Source organism: Trachurus trachurus (assembly GCF_905171665.1).
Source record: "Trachurus trachurus genome assembly, chromosome: 15".
Lineage (NCBI taxonomy): Eukaryota > Metazoa > Chordata > Actinopteri > Carangiformes > Carangidae > Trachurus > Trachurus trachurus.
The window spans coordinates 30,907,165-30,930,302 of NC_139906.1; the positions used below are offsets into that span (position 1 = coordinate 30,907,165).

The 23,138-nt window shown below is 42.6% G+C and overlaps 1 protein-coding gene across 1 annotated transcript; it reads right to left on the reverse strand.

The window, feature by feature from the left end:
- Positions 1-730: 730 nt before the first annotated feature.
- Positions 731-22,580, reverse strand: slc1a4 (solute carrier family 1 member 4). Its single transcript, XM_083988493.1, has 8 exons — positions 21,738-22,580; positions 13,843-13,885; positions 10,625-10,690; positions 5,040-5,206; positions 4,719-4,952; positions 3,680-3,874; positions 3,454-3,588; positions 731-2,385 (listed from the first exon to the last, which is right to left on the reverse strand). The coding sequence occupies exons 1-8, from the start codon at positions 22,250-22,252 to the stop codon at positions 2,148-2,150; spliced, it is 1,593 nt and encodes a 530-aa protein (XP_083844619.1). The 5' UTR covers positions 22,253-22,580; the 3' UTR covers positions 731-2,147.
- Positions 22,581-23,138: the final 558 nt, after the last annotated feature.

Genomic DNA, 23,138 nt, shown 5'->3' on the forward strand with positions numbered 1-23,138 from the left:
CTCATCCTGTCAGTCAAGTCCAGTATCCTGAAAGGAGACTCCCTGCTAGACCATTAGAAATTTGGCACAGCTTATTTCATGTCAAACCATTTCCCACATTGTATGGACATCAACTATGGCAGGATGTATGTCCCTACATTTAGGAAAAGATCCAATCACTTATTTGGAGCAGTAGGCTACTGTATCTACACTGTGATAATGGCAGTAACCAAGTGTCATCAGCCACTGTGCTAATTTCTGCCCTGATACTTGGCCAATAATTTTGATAATTTTGAGGTTTTGGGTGTAAGATTCTTGGTTACTGACATAGCATAGGATGCACTTAATACAACATATTAATGATATATAAATATGGATATGGTGCAGCTCTTTGAGACCCCACTGAGAAAAGAAACCCTCTGAAATAAAAAGATGGACTCACAAACTAATTGTGTATAGTACGATGTGAACTCTTTATTTGGTGTGGTCTGGTGTTTGTTTGACGAAGCTTAGAGTTTGGGGGGAATTTATCATGGATCTGCTGGATCTTTTAAACCAAACTATCCTGAACTACATGAATCAAACACACGTTCTTGAATGAATGGAACACTGGAGTGTTTTCATGATGTCAAGTGTTTACAGTACTGGCAAATTAATGTTTGATTCGTCTTTACAGTATCTTATAAGGCATCCTCTGGCAGCCATGTTTGGGCAAGAATGGCAGGTTGAATTCATGCTGTCTCAAAAGGGCTGAACAAATTAGGATAATTTCTACTGGGGCTTTGTCTGGGAGCTGTTTTTTCATCATAAATAAATCTAGTGTCTTTTTAGTTTGTTACAATTTCCAGTTATCTCAAGTATCAGGTTAGCTTGAAAACACCTGATAGGAAAATTTGCAAAACTAAACTAAGAAAAAGTCTAAGAGAATTAGCCATTTCTATCTGATAGCTGCAAGTTAACACTGATTTAGCCAGGAAACAAGCAAACAAAACTCAAAGCAAACAAGCTACTTTCAGACCTTATGGTGCATAAATTCAACTTTTGAGAGCTAGCTCAGATAGCCTTTTTGTACACAGTCTCCAGAGGCATACTTGTAAAGCTTGCTTACAAAATGCTGATATGAGCCAAGAAATAAAGGCAGGTGACATGTTTAACTTAACCTGTTTGAATCTGGCAATTATAAAGTCATTTTTCCATGAGAGAGCTACAGGCTACCACAGGTATGTAAATAACCAGACACTCTGTTTACTCAGGGATAAACAGCATTAGAGCACAATGGCAATGGATCCATGTTAAATGTGCTATTTCAAATGGCCCTCAAACATTTTTTTTTTTTTTTTTACCATATTGGACCATCTGGGTCAGTAGGGATTAGGGACACTGGATCAACAGGTTACGTGACACTTGCCCAACAAATAGGCCAAATTCTTTAGCCTTTATTTGAAGGGTTAATAATTGACATTGTCTGCTGACGATCAGCAAACACAAGTCTTGTGGGCTTGTGACAACTATTAAACCTAGGAGCAAAAGTCTATATTTTATTCTGACTAATTTAAAAAACAGGATTTTGTTTCCATCAGCTGAGTTGAAGTGACTGAACAGGTTTCCTAAACATGTAATGACATGGCATACACTCACAAGCACTTGACCATTGCTTGTTAGTGTTGACAGATTTTGGCAAATAGTTCCATAGCTAATGTTGGTTGTTGTATTTGCTGTCTTGAATCAAAAAAACACTTGATAATGTTCTAACACACAAACGTATGGCTGTGGGAATCTCGAACAGTTCATGACACAAACAAACTATGACATTTATGGGAATGTTTTAAGGAAATCTTACACAGTGTGTTTCCATCACTGTTAATCGCAATTTTTTTAAATTTTAATTCCAATCCATTTTTTCCCCATCTGCACTGAAATCAGATGGAAACCCAATGGTTGAGACATGAGCCCAAGTGACTTAATTTGAATATAACAGCAGCGAGTGCACTGTGGAGCATCAATGCTCTAGACAGACTGTTACTATGGCACTTTGTTTTCCTCACAACTGACACCATAAGTGACCTTGTTTTTTTTCTGAGCACACACTGAGTGAGAATGGGGTCCCATCAGCAGCAAATGTCAAAAGGTCAAAAGGTCACACGGCAAGGAAAAAAGTCTAGCTGAGTTCACAGGACAGACTCAATAGCTTCCGGCGTTGCTGCTAAGGCTTTGGTCGGGTGCATGACTAGTGGCGAGGTCTCCTCTTCCGCCTGGACGTTGGCCACTGCCTCCACCTGGACCTCCACCAGCTCCCCGTCCTCCTGCTGCTCCTTCGCTTTCTTCATCTCCTGCTGGTTGATGTGGTGGAGGATCCCGGCACCCAGAGCATCACCCTCTACATTCACCACAGTGGTTGTACGATCACTGCGCACAGAGTGAATAGTAAGACAGCAACGGTCAGACCGGCAAAACATGTCAAATGAAATGACATTGTCAAAATTGGTGTTGGTCCTAAAAGTGATCATCTTTCACATTTAAATATATAAGTGGAGGTACACTTTACTGTCTTTCAGAGGAAACTTGATTTTGTCTCCAAGCCACTGAATCACACAACACAACTTTCAGCCTTATTCACATTTGAAGAAGTGAGTTATGTAAAAATGTACCTCTCTTACATTTGTCATGAAGGACAAAATGCTCTACAGATACCAAAACTGTTTTGGTATCAGGCTTTAAGCTGCTGCTGCCGGAAGGTTGGACCTTTTAACGGGGGGGGGGGGGCTTCAAAAGTGATTAAAGTATTAAAAACAGGTATAACAGTAGGTTGTGATAGAAAACAATAGTTCCTTTAATGAAACCATATGTACACCTAAGAAGAAAACCTCTGTGGTCTTCAAAAATAACCATAATAACCCAGATACCAGGTACTGTAAGGAGTTCTTGCACCTGTCGACTGAACCGTTGGCCTGAGGACATGGCTTCCATGACAGTTCATCTTTATTTGCTCATCAGTACTCACATTCACGTCCCTATCATTTCACCTCCACATCAATTACAATGACAGTCTTCAAGTAAAATGTGCACTATTTCCTGCACAGACTCCTGTTTATCACCCGTGAATACTTGGAATGACAGTGAAACTGATATATTGTAACTCCTGTTGCACAAAGCTCTGGTCTTATCTTCAAAACTCAGAAGATCCTCATGCAGGAGAAGAGCCAGACCTTTGTGCAGCCAGCCTGTAACCTTTGTTATGAAGAGCATGTATTTCAGCATGTTCCTGTTTCACCCTACGTTACGTATATTTGCTTTGTCACTACAAAACAGCTGAGCTTGGGGGAAATTACAGCAGACTGCTTTTAAACAGTTTTTTTTAACTCCCTGCTTGTTGACCTCTCATAGGAAACCCAGATCTAGCCTTGTGTACGTGATCAGGTGTAGCTTTGAGTGTTTTCTAATATGAGAGTCACTGGGTTCACAGGCTTTACTCACACAATCCAGTCGACAGCCAGCATGAGGGACAGGTCATTGGTTGGCAGGCCGATGGCCTCCAGGATGATGGCGATGGTGATGATGCCGCCGGCTGGGATGCCTGCTGCGCCGACACTGGAGGCTGTGGCTGTCACCCTGGAGATGATAATAAATAAAACACTTATTCCAGTGATGTAAGAAGCAACAGAAAAGAGGAGGAAAGTTTTTTATCATCCCCAGGACTCACAGGATGGTGAAGATCTGTCCGGCGTTCAGCTCTGCGTTGTTGAGCTGAGCGATGAAGACTGCAGCGATGCACTGGAAAATGGCCGCCCCATCCATGTTGACTGTGGCTCCGATGGGAAGGATGAAGCGGCTGATGCGTTTGTCTACACCATTATTCTCCTCAACACACTTGATCATAGACGGAAGAGTCGCCGAACTGATGAGTGATAGAGAGAGAGAGAGACAATGTATGAAGATACAGTGTAAAACTAAATGAATGTATTGCCTCTTCGTCAACAATATGTGACATTCATTTAAAATTAATGCTTAAATCAGCATTAGATTAATAGTCGGCCGGGACCAATATTCAACAATAGTTTCAAAGCAGAACTTCAGAATAATATCTACAGTACCTGAATTACAGGGTAGAGACTATAAATGCAAGTTGTTTGTATTTCAGAACATGTGTACAGTAAATATTGATGAAATATGATGACAGCATCATTAAAATCTAGTAAAATCAAATCAAATTAATTCACAGAAATGTATGTTGAAATGTTTCTAATTGTGACCATACTTTATTTTAACTCATTACCTTGTACTCAGAGTCTTGAAATCTTAAAACAAAACAAAACAAAATCGACAAATCCCCACTAAGGCCTTTCAGAGCATTATTCAGTAAATCACACATATTAAACAAACATCAGACTAGTGCTCAAATTGTTAAATTTGTCTTAACAGACATGCTACAACAAAAATCACTGAGGCCACTAATAGACACAATAGACCTATTAGAACTTGAATGTGTTCAAGAGTAAATCCAAAGTTAAAGCTTTACTCATTTTTTGGTGCAATGCTACTTACTGTAAAGGTACTTTATTTGTCACATATACAGCTAGTACAGTGAAATTCTTTCTCTGCATTTAACCCATCCCTGAGGAGCAGTGGGCAGCCACGGTGCAGCGCCCGGGGACCAACTCCAGATTATGAGCCAGTGCCTTTGGTCAGGGGCACTGACTGGATGTACCAATGGTACAAGTTCCTGTGATGTGACTATGTACCTGGAGCAGGTGGCGAAGGCGGTGGTGAAGGGCGTGATGAGGCCTGAGAGGAAACTGAAGGGGTTCTTGCGCGTGAAGCCGAAGTAGATGAGAGGCAGGACGATGCCACCGTGGATAATGTGGCCCAGGATTGAAGCAAAGATGTATTTTCCCAGACTAGTGACCAGAAGAACCACGTCCTCCATCTCCACAATCTTACTGCCCACCAGGAACATGATGCCGAAGGGGATATACCTGAGGGACACCACAAAATGCATATTGTTATATGAACATTTACAATTCTTGAGTATTACCACACCGTATTACCAACACTGTACCCACCACATGATCCAGGACACCAGCACCATGGTGGCCTCATTGAAAGCATTAAAGAAGCGGATGAGTTCCTCTCCCTCGTCCCCCAGCTTTCTCAGCGCCACACCGAACACCATGGCAAATAAAACCAGACCCAGGATGTTCATGCCATCTGTTTCTGTACCAACAGGAACCTAAACACACAGAGCAGAGGCACACTGCATGAGACTAGGCAGACACTTAGTGGAAAAGAGTGTGAATGCACTGATGCAGCATGTTTTATCATCCAAGCTGGGAGTGTGTATATGTTAAGCATTAGCTCATCGGATTGTAATTTGTTCTTAAAGGATCTGCAAATTAAAGGTCCCATACCTGATACATGTAGACATTCATGTTCTTTGGTCATGAAGTAGGTCTAGGTTCTGTATTAATACTGTAAAATTATCAAAGCATCAGTCCAAAGTGAAATGTACACAACCTGTATTCAGAGACTGAGCCTTAAAATGAACCATCAGGACTTCCTGCTACTTTGTGATGTTACAACAAAACAGTCACCAACCTTAGTCCTATCCACCTGGACCCACCATCCAGCCTTGGGAAAAAGACTTTTACCTGAAATCTGCTCTATTTTTGATAACCCATTCAGCTAATCAGAAAAGACCCTCTGAACCTCCTTTTATCTGGTTGGTTCACTGACTTGTCAGACAGACAGAGGCCTAGAAGCCTGAGAGGAGATGGGAAACTACAGTATGACCAAAACCATTACAACATCATCTAAGACCAATGCACATCTGCACTATCCAGCCAACAGTTCTGCAGATTGTTCAAGTTCACACAGGCCTTCATGCAAACTTCCTGCTACTAGTTGTGAAATAACCAGAGCAGTGGACTGATGGACTAAAACATGAGTTGGTCCACCACCCGCACGGATAAGCACGTGTATTGACGAGTGGTAGTCTGGTTTTCTCAACAGCTTGGACCTGGACCTCATCCTTTCATTAAGGAGATGTGAGCTCGTTAAACAGTAGCTCAGTGCTAATATATTCTGTAGTAGTTTATATGACACCTCTTGCTACAGAGTGTGCATGTGTGGGTGCACAGGTCTGGGAGTAGTTGAAGGATTCAGTGAACTGGATGATGGGTAATGAGTAAGGACAAGGACAAATCCTGAGCTCAATCCTCTGCCATTGTCCTGAGCTCTCCCACAGCTCCACCAGCTTCATCCCCTGGCACTCAGGGGACTGTCCACCATGACCCATGACAGACAAATACCATGGACTAAAGCCAGGACCAGATCCCCCAACTGCTCCCTTATATTGGGTCAGTCAGTACAAACTATGGTCACTGGGGAAAAGTATGAGGATTTAGAAGATTATTACTGTTTCCTCGAAATTTAGAAAATTAGATCAGTGGCTGATCTAAATACATTTAACTGATGTTTCACAGTATCTGTTCTTACGTGGTTCTTTAGTAGTTCTAGTAGTATGATTTGAATGCAGGGCGGCAGAGAATATTTAAAACAGGCTGCTGTAGCCTAAAGTCTACAACGGTGACATCCATCTCTTTCTCTACCTCTGTCTCTCCTGACAAACTAACAAAGTCATCACTCTGTAATGAGGACACGGGTGATCTGGGGAATCAGCACCCGGCCCTGTGCCAGCCTGTGTTTGTTTCCTGTTCAGATCAACACATCATCTTCATCACAGGGTCAGGATGACATGTGACCGACTGAGAGTTCATGACACAAAATAACAGAGGAGAGTTTGACAGACTGTATACACTGATCTGAATGTCAGTGTGAACTTGTAGGTGAACTGTAGACAAGTGTCAAACCCTTTTAACCCAGGTTATAAACCAGCTACCGATCGAGGGCCTGGAGCCAGAGGGGCGTGAGTGGCTTTTGACAAACTTAACAGGAGAGACAAAACAACATTTTATCCACACTTCAATCAACTGTCTTCATTAACCTTAAACCACAACATTGCAACCACAGACATACTAAGATGAATGAGTATTTAATAAACGTATGGCATATTAACACATGTAACACACATATTAACATGTTCTAAAACATTTTAAAATGTTTTTGGCACCAAACATTTCCAAGTCTTCTATGGACATATTGGGCCTATAATGCATTGAATTGATTGAATAATTAACACTTGAATAACACTTTCATTTTCATTTAACTCATTCATTAATTATTTTAAAAGGCTCCTGCTGTTGCCGGTCGATGGACTCTCTCTACGTATCTGGCCTGTCTAGCCTCTACCTGGTCTTTTACTAAACTTAACCAACTCCTTTCTTCATTGCCTAAACCCAACCAATGGGACAATTACACTTCCCACTCAAAGTCACAACTCAACTTCTCACTCAAAAATAGGCAAAAATCTGCAAAGTCACAACTCCACTGCAGGTATGGGACCAAAAATGGCATGTTGCCCTGGTCCTATTGGGGAACAGCGGGGAACATAGGACCCTTTTTCTAAAAAAAAGGGTCCTATGTTCCCCAGCATACAAAACAGCTACATAGGAGCCGGGGAACATATAGGGATGACCCCAGTAAAGTCTCTCAAGGCATGATTCTGTCCTACTGTCATCACTCTTGTGAGGACATACATTAAAAAACAACTCTGACTCATCTTCAACTTCTTCAATATAGGATTCATCACTTTGTTTCATAATATTCATCAAACTCTTTTCTGCCTCAGACAAGTTTTCTCAGCCATTTTGAATGCTGTTTAAGGGCACCAACTTACACCCTTCTGGCTCTGAACAAACATGTATTTACATGTTTTTTCAGGGCTCCAAACATTACTCACACTTTTGTGTTAGGTCTTTGTTGTTTTGTTGCTTTATTCAATACAGTTTGATCTCAGATTGGCATAATTGGATAGAGCTCATCGAGATCTTTGTTTTGATATATAGAACTCATATCCGCCCAAAATGCCACTTTCGCCCCTCTGGCTCCAAGCCCTCGCAATGAGGAATGATAAGTTAATGTAGAGCAAAGTTCATCCCTGTTTTCATAAAGTCATTGTCTGTAGAAAGCGTGATTCATCTATAATTGCTGACATACCTTTAAACAAAATGTGTGAGCATGTTTCAAACTAATTACATAACTGTATGAAGTACGAACTTAACATGTCTCAATAAGTGTATATGGAGGACTATCATCCAAAACCTTGTTGGACAGATGCTATGTTTAGATTTCTGTTGATGTGGTTGTTGAGTTTCCCTGGTTTCTTCTTCTCTTCTCCTCCCTCAGTCCTCTCTTGCTTTCCAGTTATCTTTCTATATTCTTGATGTTCAGGTTTTTCACTGGTGTTTCCATGTTCTCAGGTTCTCCAGCTTCTTCCCACTGTCTAAAGACAATGTGCATTAGGTTGACTGGTGACTCTAAATTGCCCATACCTGTAGCTGTGAATGTGAGTGTGAGCATTGTTCCTATATGTGAACACTGTGATGGACTGGTGTCCTGTGTTAGATTGGCTCCAGGCCCCCATGACCCCTCATGGTTAAGCAGAATAGGTAATAGTGGATGGACCTGCCTCAGCCCTTAACCCAAGACTGTTGTTGTTGGATAAATCTTTGAAAATCCTGGGAGGATGACATGATTGACATGAGATAACTGTATTGAATAAACCTAAAGTGTCGTTTGGTGATAAGCACTGGATGTAAACAAAAGTGTGGATGGGGCCCAGCTCTGAAACGATGATGTCATACCCCCCAGCGCTCTACCTGTAACCTGAGACACACACACACACACCGCTGCAGCAGCTACACAGTCTGTGGACGTAACAACAACAGCGGCCAACCCCCGTCAGGTCGCTCAGACGCTGTGGCTGAATCGCGCCTGTTTAATCATCACTGATCACAGAAGTTTGAAAAAGAGCATTGTTGCTCGAAACGTCACGCTATTAAATCCTCTGAAGGGAGCTCCTATGGTGTGCGGATTTTTTCTTTATTTCATTTATTCCTCCTTTATCCAGCACCCATCCCAACTGGGCCTACCTGATGTGCGTGTTTTTCTCACAATTTTGCTAATCATCACTGATGGTCATATTTACTCTGACACAACTCCCTGTCAACATTTAATCCCATGTTTGAGTTTGAATAAAGCGGAGGATTTCCCGTCTTCTTCTCTGTCTTAAGTGTTTGTGTGTGGCAGCGCTACAGCGCCCCACACGCTCCACACAGGCCTGGAGGATGTACTACAGCGTTTTGGGTCGTTTTCAGTGGATCCGTGTGGACGCAGATATTTCTGGAAACGATGCCGTGTTTACGGAGATTTTTTTCAAAATGATTAAGAAAAAGATTGGATTCAGTGAAGCCGCGTATTCATGTGGATGGGGCCTAAGATCAACAGCTGATGCTGTTTGCTCTTTACATGTTTGTACTTATTTCCCCTCCATCTGACCTTCAATGCCTCTCTAGTTTAGCAATGATTTTTTTGATGATCAATTATTCTATATCTAAAATCTATATAAATATTAAATGACATGATTGAATGTCATTAAATGATCAGAATTTCTTAAATGAGCACACGCAGTACTCTACTCATGTTTTTTGGTGTCATTTAAAAGAAGAATAGCTTTAACTATTATATATATATATATATATATATATATATATATATATATATATATATATATATATATATATATATATATATATATATATATATATATATAATGAATAACTAAACAGTTCACATGACCAAAGTCCCTCTTTACCCATGGACCTTAACCCACTCTCCTTAGAACAAGTCATCCATTATAGTGTCACATAGAGAGCCTATAAGCGGAAGCAGGAAGTAACGGTCGCCATGGGTCCTCAACTCGGAAAAAGTCTCCATGTAAGTGAACGGGAGTCAAAGTTTTATTTCGTGATCCGATTGAATTGTGCCATGAGAAAAAAATATTACCTCTACCTGTTTAAAACATCACGTTACATGCCGAGAAATCAGCAAAATTCTATCATATTTTTTGTGGGACACCAGATCTGTAGTCCGTAGAGCGGTCTTCACGCAAAATACATTCTTCTGTTGCCGTTTTACGATAAACTGCTGATTTCTCGGCATGAAACGTGATGTTTTAAACAGGTAGAGGTCATATTTTTTTCTCATGACACAATTCAGTCGGATCACGAAATAAAACTTTTACTCCCGTTCACTTACATGGAGACTTTTTCCGAAGTCCCATGACGACGTTACATCCTGCTTCCGCTTAGGCACTCTATAGTGATCGTTCAGTTTGTGTAGCCAATGTCATATCTGGCCCTCTGCGTTGTGTTTCTCACGGCGTGCCCAAGGTGGGGTTCGAACCCTGGTCTCCTGCACAGCAGGCGACGATGCTAACCGCTTCGCCAAGCGGTTGTCAACCTCTTGGCGAGTTGGTTAGCATGTCCTTTATGGGTGGAGTGAGTGCACATCCGTTACATTTGCACCCATGGGTGACTCGCATTATTATTATTCTGGCAGCGATGACTGTTTGACTCATGTGGACACTGAGGAGCAGCTCTCCTCTCAAAGGTGTTTGTGTGACTGTGTATCTAGTTGTTGTTGTGACATGTGGGACTATACTCGATGGATGTTGGTGGTCGTAGCCTACCTTCTGATAGAGGGTGGTCCCGTTGGTGTTGTTCCCCACAGCGACCATCTTGTAGTCGGTAGCATACTAAAACAAAGAGGGGCGAAAACTTGTTTTAGTTCATTTTGTGTGTTTAGTGCATCCCAGTACTGAAATGTGTTGCTACAATGTCAACATTCAAGTGAATGAGTTTTTGTTCTGCATCCGTGTTCATTTTGCAACAGAGGAAGATAAAGTTCAAGAGACTGTTAATTCGGACTGGATGTAAAGAAGAGTGTGTCTCAGTTATCCGTTTGTGCCTGTTAATACAATGTAATGGATTCAGATCAGTCATTGAGTCCATGAGTGTCCATGCTGGCTGGACTCCAGGACTCGAGGATCTGCTCATGAACATCTCCAACTTTTGACAACGTGACAACAATGGATTCCAGGTGATAAAAAAAACAGGGGGTCCATGCAATTTACCACAGATGATCAAGAAAAATCAGAACTGGGACACATGCGCACGTGGACGAGGTTTAATGAGTTTGACCCTGAGTGAAATGAGAAGATCAGATTTAGTACAGAGCTGGAGCTAGTAGCCTGTTAGCTTAGCATGAAGCAGGAAACCACAGAAGCACAATGCATTCATCTAAGAGAAAATGTCAAGACCTTCAGGTAGGCTATTATCTTTTTGTCTATTATCTTATAATTATGTCATAAAATATGAAAACACTCTCATAGTATTTCATATTTAATAAGATTCTGATCTTGAATTTATGAGACAGATTAATCCTTTTATATTCATTTTGAGGCAGTGGGAGGAGTTAACAGACATGAAAATGCAACCCTCGTAAATCATGCAAATCCGCTTTTTCTTTGGAGGGGGGTAGGACATTACCCACCATTAAACCCACACAGCCATAGGTGTTGATATTGACCCGACCACGGAGCAGTAACGTAACAAAAAGACGTAGCCGCTGGAGTTTTTTTTCTCTTTTTTTGCTGCGATAGTGTTTGTTGGAGCGGCGTGACGCACTGACGTTAGTGTGTTTACATTTACGACGAGCGTTAATTCACTGTCCGGTCCTGGCCCCAAAAAAAAAAGCCCGGCCTCACCGATTATGTTGTGTGTGTGTGATGTTCACGACACACACACACACACACACACTGTAATAATATCTGCACCTATTGTTTGACATGCTGTTTTTGAGGTTTTTTTATCCTTAAATTAATTGTTTTCTGTTTGCGTATATACTTTTCATATAAAATGTCAAAATTATGTCATTGTGTGTAATGGCTGCACTGTTGCCATGTCGCACTATGGGTACGTATAATTTCCTGCTTTTTTGTCCTTGTCCAATCACATCCCTGGTTAATAATGTCATATAGATGACATATTTATTGCTATTGTTATTACTGAGTAAATTACCAGTCAGATCAGATGATGATGTCATGACTGTATATGTGAGGATGGTAAAAAGACGAAGTGTCTCGCTGCTTCAGAGTTTAAGCACCAGACAGTGAGAGTGACAACAAGATAAGGAGAATAATTGTGTCAACATGACATCCTTCAGACAGGAGCCCTCATCTCTCTTTGTTCTGCAGCAGCTAAACCAGAACTAGTGTTTCAGGGACTCACAGTCAAATATCTGACACACATTCACTTATTCAAACTGTGACCCTCAAATACTGTAGGAATATTTGGTAAAGATAAAACAACAATAAAATGTGGAGCAAGGTCATATAGGTGAAGCTTCGGATCAGGTCACAGAATCAAAGATAAGATGAGATGTGGTGGATGCAGTGCACTTGGAGAGGAAGGTAACATGGTGTAACTTTGTCTTGATGGTGAGCACTTCTTTGTTTTACCAAGAAGTGGTTAAAGGTAGTAATAGGCAAATTGGCCCATTGCCATAATCCCTATAGTTTTATGAGTAGATTTGTTACCTTTAATTGTCTTTGCAAGCTCTTTTTAGAACGGTGGAGCAGAGCCGTGAGCTGCTCAGAGCTACGCTACGGAGGCTCATGGGATTTCTTGGTTTCCTTCATCAAACTCATCAAATACACAATCCAACAACTCCAAAACGCTCTGGTGGACAAGTTGTGACCTGCACATTCACCACGCTATGAGATAATAACAGAATGTTACCAGAAAGAGTTGTTACAGTCTGTACAATGAACTGCTCACTGAGCTTTATAGAGCAGCTCATATTCATTTGATGTGCTGCTTCCAGGTTTTGTGCTAAGCTTTTGCCTTTGCCTTTTGAGAACATTTTGTAGAGCATACAGAGTGAATCTTACTAGATGCACAAAGATTTTAGAGAGTGGTTTTTCAACGTTTGGGCTGAAACTGGTGGAAAACCCACTTATGTCTTTCCATTGCTCCTGCAAATCAGCATGTGCAGGGAGCTGGGGCCAGATCTTCAGACGGTCTCAGTGTTTAAGGAGACAAGGAGCACTGCAGCAACGCTGTGTCCCTCCCTCCCTCTCTGCTTTTCCTTAAACAGCCCATAGGATATATATGACACATCTACACAGACCTGTTTGGACTTTAAAACAGCCTGTAGACATTTGTTTGAACATCTAGCTGCTTGTCATTATGTGTAAGTCTCCCCTTTTCTTTTGCTTTCTTGGTTTAATCCACACTTGGACACTTTCCACAGGGGCTCTACCACTGTATAGGCTACATGGAGGGGGTGGATATTGAACTCATTGAACTGAGTGCACTTTGAAACTGCATTTACTCTGACACAAGTGTGTGTGTGTCTTGTGAGTGGAAGTAAGTGCATATTATCTTTGTGTGTGTGTGTGTGTGTGTGTGTGTGTGTGTGTGTGCATAGCCATTTTGTGTCCGCACATCCCCAAATATTGAACTTTCCTGGTTCCTTATTTTAGCCTTAACAGGCCTTCATAATTCTAGGAAGCGGAGCGGGCCATGTTCAAAAAGCAGCCAGGCGAGGTGGGTTGCTAGGCTCGCTGGAATGGAATGGTCTCGCCATGGTAACGGCTGGTGAGGGACAAGGAAGAGAGGCATTGGGGCGAGCAGCGGAGTGCAGCCGGTCTCTATTCTGAACATTTCCTCATTAAAAGGCTCTCAGGGCTCCGGCCAGAAAACGAACACGGAGCAGCGTCCGCCCCGTCGGTGAAATAAATTCTGATGAACAACACACAGCAGACAGACACAGGTGGTGGAGAAAAAAAACAACAGACAGATAGCAGTGATGGGGTCTGGACAGAAGTGAGGAGCTGGCACTCACAGAGCGGAAGGCAGCAGCCACCAGGTTTGCAGGGAACAGATTCCTGTGAAGAGAAAGAGTGAAACAGATCAGATCCACAGAGTTCTTCTAAAGACATGTTGCTCTGATTGATGTCATATAATCCACCACAGATGCTGGTCATATTCAAAATTGGGGTAAAACAACAGCTGAGTACCAGAGGTCTTTCTGTAGTCTTTGAAAACATGTGGTGAACCCATCTGAACAGTAAATTGTTCACAGGATTTGTTTGTCATCACACAACTCTGCACTTTGGCTCTTTTCCCAGGGTCCTCCATAAAGTTAAAATTCCCCTGACAGTGCAGCAGCTCAGGCCCTGATCTCCCGTCTGCTTCATCTTCTATTAAAGCAAATCAGCAAAGTCTTTACCAGGATTATATTCCTGGGGGTTTCCCTGTGTTCATTTACACTTCACTTTTCTTTCATTGTCACAATGAGACATCTTTTTTTCAGAAAACCTCCAAGAAATTAAACAAAAAGATTAAATTCACATATGAGCTGTTGGTATGGGGGCGTCCCTGCTGTCTGTGGTGTCATACAATCAAAAAAACAGTATACTTGTAAACCCAACCCTTTATTTTGCAGCAGTTTGCTTGCTGTTTGTCAATGTAAGTCATTTGTACAAAACAGTAAATAAAGTGCTGATTTCCCAATGTGCACTTTGAACGTGACAGAATCTCAGTCACCAGGCGTAAACAAAAACAGTTCAGTCTGTAGGCTACGTGCCCTGATTAATTATTTCCTATACAAAAACAAGTTCCTTCTTAAAACGACATGTAATGAGGAGTAACTGCTTCATGGAAGTGAAGAGTAGGTTTAATGCATTACCACTATTTGATTATGTGTAAACCAGTTCCACATTGACAGCTAAGTGGATTCTGGCGAGTCGTCCTCACCTCACACGGGCAATGCAAGGCACGGCAATTTTATTTGTATAGCCCATTTTTACAAACAGTTTGTCTCAAAGGGCTTTACATAGCATCATAACAACATCCTCTGTCCTTAGACCCTCACATCCACTGAGGAAAAACAGGTAACTGTGTGATTCATGGTTAAGTAACTTATGGTTTATGGTTGTAGAGTGAATATTAATATGCATCAAAGCCACCAGGAGATTGATGAATCAGACCAGTTTGCACTGGAATCCTTAGATTATTCTGCATAACATATTCAAGATTCAAGATGTTTGTTGTCATATACTGTACACAGATGTTAAAAAATTCTTACTTGGAGTTGCCTCTCTTCACATTACAAAAAATACATAAGTAAAATGGGATACGAAATAAATAGAATAGACTAAAAAGACATTGAACTAAAAAAACAAAAAATCACACTCCTTAATTGAGCATTGTTGCCGAGGTGCATGTTGGAACAGTCAGTGAATGTCGGTGAATGTGTGAGGCTGCATGGACAATGTGGTTGGAGTTGGTCAGTTCAGGAGTTTAATGGCTTATGGGAAAAAAACTGTTAGTGCTGTGGGTGTGTATGTCCTTGACGATGTTGCGGGCAGTCCTGATGGTGTAAATGTCCTGTACAGAGGGGAGGACTATATCTATATCTATATATCCATCCATCCATCCATTTTCATCCGCTTACCCGGAGTCAGGTCGCGGGGTCAGCAGTCGGAGCAGGGATCCCCAGACTTCCCTCTCCCCGGACACTTCCTCCAGCTCTTCCGGGGGGACCCCAAGGCGTTCCCAGGCCAGCCGAGTGACGTAGTCACTCCAGCGTGTCCTGGGTCTTCCTCAGGGCCTCCTCCCGGTGGGACATGCCCGGAACACCTCACGAGGGAGGCGTCCAGGGGGCATCCTATACAGGTGCTCGAGCCACCTCAGCTGGCTCCTCTCGATGTGGAGGAGCAGCGGCTCTACTCCGACACATTTTCGCTTTGATGACGTCATGCCCACTGCCATGTGTCTCTGTTTACACCGGCACCACCGGGATTACGGCAGCCAATCAACGCTGAGCGACGAGTGACTGACGGCCGGAGAGTTGGGATTTCTCATCTCGAGCGACAGAGCGATAAAACGCTCCGTCGCTGTCGCTCCGAGTCCCAGCGTTTTTTCGCCTGGGCGATTAAACGCTCAATCGCTCGTTTGCATTGACTTAACATGTAAACTCATCGCTCGTTCGAAAAACAAAAGGTCCGGTGTGAACGCAGCTTTAGCAAGACCCTTGATATATGTATATATAAAAGAAGAATTATAAGGCTATGAAAACCAAACAGATTTTATTTTATAGCGATTACACAATTATACAAATATATTCATTGGTAGTATATTCAGATTTTGCCAATAAACCTTGACAAATATTACACACTGGACCTTTAATAGGGGTCAGTGTTAAATTGACTTAATGGCCATTTTGAGAGTTACACCATGATAATATTCAGCTTATATATATTATCATAAACCCATTCAAAAACCTTTTCCTCGACAGTGTGTGTAGGCACCATGCTGAGTTTATTTTCACCACTGTAAGTAAAGCACACAGGGATTACTGGAAGCCTGTAGGCCTGTTCCATGTATCGGGGTGTGTTTGTTGTAACTTCATCCTCTGGGGTCACACTGTATTGTGCAAAGGAATACAGACTTTGCTCACATTTATTCCCATGGCCAGACCCCAGCCAAGCAATTCAGCCAATAACCCCTTGACCCCCATCAACTCTGCCATGAGTCCAGAGCCAAGTGCTGCTTCAGCTGTTAAATACATTAGCTCCACTGGCCACACTGGCAGGTAGCCATGGTGTCATCTCTTGTCTGTCTTAATGCTGCTAAGAAATGTGGTTGTTTGGTGAAATTCTTGCTGCCACAAAGTGTTTCTTCTACCCTTCTCCTCTCCGTCAGGGTGGTCAGGTTTCCTGCCATCACATGACCGAGGTGAGAATCTGGATTAACCCAGGGAAACCAGAGCTGAGAACTGGCATACTTTATCCACAGAGGCTCCCAAGAGCCCCACTGCCTCCTTTCTTTTGTCTGATTTTTAAATCTCTGTTACATAACAACTTGATTTCCAGAATTTAGAAATCAGGTTTACTAAGCTAATGTGGTCTGGAAGGGTCCATTGCTTTTACTGACTTTTGGCTTTTTTATGTTGTGGGTCAGTTTATTGCACAACAGCAAATAGTAATGATTCACCCAATGCAGAAATAGGTACATGTGATATAACAGCTGGTGCTTCCCTCTCTTTTTTCATAATTTTTGTTTTAAAGTGAGCTCAAGCATGACTCAAGTTTTGTTTCAATCTAACTCTCATACTTTCTCAAAGGAGTTTAAATCGAAAGCAACTGGACTTGGTTATTTGTCTGGGAAGACGTTTCACCTCTCATCCAAGAGGCTTCATCAGTTCATGTAGCATCTGACCAGGGTCAGTCCAGTTGTCAGTCCAGTTGCTTTTGATTTAAACTCCTTCAAGATACTATGACCTGGACAAATGAGAATATGCACGGGCTTAACTCTCATACTTATAAGTACTTTAAAAAGGGTTTGCATACTCAGTGATGGGAAATACATAATTGAACATCACAATATCTCTTTTTACGCAAAATGTGTAGGTTTGCACTCTGGATAAATAATTATGTCTGTTTCTATTCTAAGGAGTGGAAACAGTTTTAAGAAAGTGAAACTCAGTTTCTGCCAGATAGAAACCTGTAACTCTCTCCAGCAACTCTCTTCACAATGAGTCAACTTGGGCTATCTTTGCCCTTCATGAAAATCTGTTTTCCTCTGCATCATCTGTCTGCCCTTGGTTCAACAGTCTCATCCTGATCTCTGAACTTAAATCAGTGTCTTGTAAGACAAATTTGCAGAGCAGTGATGTTGTTCTGTTGATAGACATCAAGTCAGAACATGCTTATTTGTGGTGTAAACTGTGTTGTTTAATTTGGAGGTTGATCAGAGTAATGTGAATTCAACTTTGACATCAAAAGGTGATGCAACCAAGCAACCTCCTACACCAAACATGTTTATATCCTGGTACATAAACCATCATGGCAAACCAACCAACCACCTAGTTTCAGCTTCTTTAAGGGATTGGCAAAACCAGCAGAACACATCATCTAATCTTGCTTCATTTAAAAGTCTAGATAGTTCAGCCTGGACCAGTTAGTGGACTAGGATAGTTCAACATTTGGCAAATTGGCTCATTGCCTTTAATTGTCAGTGCAAGCTAGCTTTAGAACGGCGGAGCAGAGCCGTGAGCTGCTCAGAGCCACACTACGGAGGCTAATGGGATTTCTTGGTTTCCCTCATCAAATACACAATCCAACAACTCCAAAAAAGGTAAATTCATGCAAAACCGCAATGCGTGTCCTGTCAGGGGCAGTTTTTCGACAAGCAGTCTCTGCATTTGCCTCAAAAACAACTCTGTCTGGTAACGTTCTGTTATTATCTCATAGCGTGGTGAATGTGCAGGTCACAACTTGTCCACCAGAGCATTCTGGAGTTGTTGGATTGTGTATTTGATGAGCTTGATGAGGGAAACCAAGAAATCCCATGAGCCTCCGTAATGTAGCTCTGAGCAGCTCGCGGCTCTGCTCCGCTGTTCTTAGGCTACGTTTACACGTGCCCGGCTATTAAACGGACATTTCACCCTCTCCGTTTACAAAAAAAACTGCGTGCACACCAGTCCATTTTCTGAAAAGTTTTCGTTTACACTGACCCGTGTATATATGCCGTCAAGAGCATGCCAAACCTGTAGGTGGCAGTATAGCGAGAAGCTCAAGCCCACGTTAGCCAACCAGAATCCCGCACATGATCCCGCATAGCAACCTGATAGCAACAGCAACAGCAACAACAACAACAACGTCACTTGCCCAAGTTTTAATATTTTTTCATGCGAGAAAGTAACTGTTTTGATGCCAAATATACGGCCAGTTTATCCAGATAACGGCTGTTTAGAAGTTTGCTCCGAAGCTTCTCTGAGAGATGAAGCTTTTTTTTTCGGAGAAGTGAAGCTCCACCTGTGGAGCAACGACTGGGACATCACAGAGACAGCAGCCGCTCTGCAATGCTGCTCGGCCGGCCAGCCTCTGTCGTCCTCCCGGGGGACAAAATGATCGCTATTTAACTTACCCGCAGGTTTTTAGAGGTTTACCACCGGCTGGTTAAATTATTTTTAGAAGATAAATGTTGGTCTCATTGATGAAATCTAACAATTGTGGCAGTAGCATTAGTTTGTTTGAATGAAAAGTGAAGCTTCATGATAACGTTATTGGACAAAAGAGCAGCGCTGCCTCAGGGCTCTGTATGTACAGAAATCACTACATTTACAAAAATAAGTAAATGTTTTACAATGAACACATCAGTCTGCATTAAATTTTATTATTATTATTTATTTATTTTATTATGTTATATAATGTGGTTACGGTACATGGCAAATATAACTACTCTACCGTCTTTGGTTACGGTTAGACGTCAGGGTCTGACGTCAGCTACCCAAATCTTTGTTTCTCTCTGTTTACATGCAAACGTGCAAACTGAGTTTTCCAAAATCTCCACACAGAGTTTTTAAAAAGCATTGTTTTCAGGGGCGAATTCTCCGTTTGCGTCTAAATGGAGGGTGCAAATGATGGTTAATGTCTCTGTTTTTAAAAATAACCGGGTACGACAATTAAAGGTAACGAGCCTACTCCTATATAGGGATTATGGCAATGGGCCAATTCGCCAAAATGTTGAACTATCACTGGGGGCTTTTAGAAAGACCTAAAATTCAGACTCAGGAAACATGTGAAACAACAAAGAAAAGATTTATTGACTTATGAGGACAGAACAAACACGCTGGCAGGAACACACAGGCAACACTGAGAAAGATGAAGTAACCAAGGGCAATGGGAAAACACTGAGGTAGAAATACACAAGGAAACGAGACACAGGTGGAGCAATCACATACAGGTGACACATGAGTCACAGGAGGGCGAGCACAGGAAGATAGGACACAGGGAATTTAACAATAAAACAGGACAAACACAAGAAAGAAACCACAACACTCTTGAATGTGTTACACCTGGGATTCAGATCCAGATGAGTGGAAAAAGAAACCATCGAGGTTCGACTACCAACCCCTCACACAGCGAAGGAGCAACTGATTGTAAGAATATTTTGATCTGAACGTCACTGAACGTCATCTGCCAAAGTTGAACACTTTAAAGTCATTATTGATAATTTAATGATTATGCTGTCCATCAATAGACTATCTACCCTAAACTCCATGGCCTCAGTCCAAAAGTAGCAACAGAGGACTAAAAAGGAAGAGACAGTATGGGTTTTCAGTCCTGTACTGGTCTAATCCTCCCTCCTGTTTTAAGCAGCTGGTCTCTCCCAGTACAAAAATAGAGAGTGACTCTACGGTGTGACAGTGAGAAATAAAAGCAGACTGTCCACCTGCTATCGTGATAAGACTGAAAGGCTGACAGCAGCAGACAGGGTCCAGTTTGGACTGCACTGTGCTGCTGGGGTTTATTCCCTTATCCCTTCCTCAAAATACACTCCACTCTTTCAACAGCTGTCAGCCCCTCCCCCCTACACACACTGTGGGAACTTATTCTTAGGAGTCCTCCTGTACTGTATGGGTCACTGGGCCAGCAGGCATTCAGCTATCAACAGGCTGAGGTGGCTTTTACCTTTACTCAAACTATTTTCACTGCCAAGTGTCTAGAAAAACACTTCACTAACTCTTTATGCGCATCTACAAAATCCACCACTTCGCTTCTCTTTTCTTCTGATGGCCCAAGAAGAAGAAAAGCATGACAAAGCTGCTCTAAGCAGCTGTATGTAAAAGCACAGACTTTTTAGATACTTTAGTATTTGTTGAAATACTTTTGTAGTACTCCAAGTATCAGTGTTTCCTTTTAATAGCAAAGTACATTTGATTTATATGAGTGACGCATTGACAAATTTGCAACATCTGGCTGTTGCAGTGAGTTGAGTCGGAGCTACTTTGCTTCAGCATCAACAAACACAAAACTGTAATGGGTCATGGAGGTGTGTTCCTCTGGCTACCTTCTTGCAGAGCTTTATTGTCTATTCAGCTTTCATATAGCAGGTTTACTTTAGCTGCACATTTGCACAATCTTATTCTTCCCTTTTTATGAGCTGTATTTGTTTAAAATACTTAAGCAATTGTAGTTGGCTACTTCCCACCTTTGGTTAAAGATGCATCTTACACAAAGGGAGAAGTTTACTTCATGTTAAAGGTAAACGGATCCTGCTGGTATATCTAAAGGATGCTGTGCAGGAGTCTGTAATGATGGAGTGATCATTCCTGCAACAGAATAGAACTGTGTGAATGCAGCAGAGCCTGTGTGCAGTGCACTTAATCTCTTGATGGGAACGTGGACATGTGCAGTTTGTGGAGCCTCAAATTGAATTGCTAATCAAGGCAGTTTGAGTTACACAACACTCTCATGGTCAGCGTTTTACTGAGTTATAAGATAGGAATCGTTTTCCACTGCTACTTAACTCTCTGCAAACTAAAGGGGAGACTAATGTAGCCTATATTATGTATAATATCATTGATTACACCCAGAAAAAAGTGACTATGTCCTAATAAACGACACTGATAGTTTAATTTGCTCATCATTGACATGTGTGTGGCATGGTGGTCACAAAAAAACTGTTTCTTTAAATACTATCAGTGTAACACCACACGTGCTGAGTTTACTACGCCCGCCAATATCTTAGTGTGTGTGTGTGCTTGTGCGCGCAAGCGTCGTGTCTCTCCACGCGTCGACCCGCTCACTCGTGTGTGTAACCAGAGTCACCGATGCGCCTGAAGCAAGATGACGTGTGGTGGTGATGTGTCGCCCTGCTTCTTATTGACCACATATCAGTGTTAGGTGTGTGAGCCTGTTACAGGTGGGTGGAGTGTTGCCTCGGTACCTGGCCAGATCCAGAAAGGAGTCCGCGGTCTCCTTGTTGCTGCTGACACTCTCCAGTCCCAGGTTGTTGGAGTTGAGACCCCCCGCGCCCACTCCCGGTTTGATGATGAAAGCCAGGGCCACCCCGATCCCAGAGGCGATCAGTGTGGTCACCAGAAAGTATGCGACCGCGATGCCCCCCAGCTTGCCCAGGGAGCGCGTGTCCAGGCTGGCGGCGCCGGAGACCAGGCTGCAGACCACCAGGGGCAGGATGATCATCTTCAGCATCCGCAGCAGCATTTCCCCCGGGAAGGCGAAGTAGGTCATCTGCGCTTTGGTCAGGTTCATGTTGCGGACCATCATGCCGAGCCCTACGCCCACCAGCACCCCGGACACCGTCATGATCACCAGGAGGTTCTTCCTCAGAAACTCCATCAGCTTCTCCAAGAAGCTCTTCTGCGCGGCTTTCTCCAGGATCCTGTCGGTGGAGGCCGAGCTGGGCATGGCGTGCCCGTTGATCTCACTCTTTTTGTCCATCTTGTCTTTCCCTCTCTTGGGTTGCAGCGTGGGAAGCTCAGTGCGGTTGCAGCAGGCAGCGTGGGTTAGATGCACACACACTCACACGTTAGGCGCACGCACTCTGCTGCTGCGTGAAGGCTGGTCCGGTGTGAGGTCTGAACGCAGAGCGCACGGAGAGCCAATGGAGAGGGAGCGACGACACAAAAAGCGCTGTGGAACATGCGCACAAATGGCAGCACTTTATACTCTGAGCAAAATGATGCAAGAGCAGGAGAGATTGCCAGGCTCTCTGGGAATGTGGCACATATCACCCTGCTGAATAAAAAGCAGATCGTTAAAAGACCGGAACAGAAATGGTTCCCTAACGTCATCCTATTTTATTTCTCTCCATCCTTTCTGCATCATCTAAGTCACCAGAAGAATAAGAAGGACGAGAGTTCCCTCTCTGTCATCATGTGCCCCATATACTCTCTGTGCGTTATAGAAGCATCACCGTCCTACATTATTATGTTCATAGTTTTAAAAGAAATTGCACCTTGAGACAAATGACAAATGTAACTTATTTTCAGCTGATAACATCCATAACTTCATATTCATCAGTGCCTGGGTCTTGGAGCAATAAAATTTTCTTATTTATCACTTTGTGTATCCTCTAAATTCTCCATCTGACATAGGATCTCAAACAAGTACCTACAGGCGGAGGGATGTCAGCACCATGGCCAGCGCTCTGTCCCGCCCAGGGGGGAGCCACTGCTGCTCGCTCCTCCTTCTCACCGTCTTTCTATTATAGCCTCATTGGTTGACGTGTTAAAAACAGCAGTGACAGACAGGTGGGCATGGCTCGTGTCATCGTGGTCATTTAAACAAAGCAGGAAGCTCATATTTGAACTGTTACTGACTGTGC

Coding starts and splice junctions, on each gene's coding strand:
- slc1a4 (XM_083988493.1), bottom strand. CDS start 22,252: ATGGACAAAAAGAGTGAGATCAACGGGCACGCCATGCCCAGCTCGGCC. Junction 5,207..10,624: donor GGACCACCCTCTATCAGAAG/GTAGGCTACGAC, acceptor CTGTGTGTTTAG/GTTCCTGTTGGTACAGAAAC. Junction 3,589..3,679: donor GGACAGATCTTCACCATCCT/GTGAGTCCTGGG, acceptor TATCATCTCCAG/GGTGACAGCCACAGCCTCCA.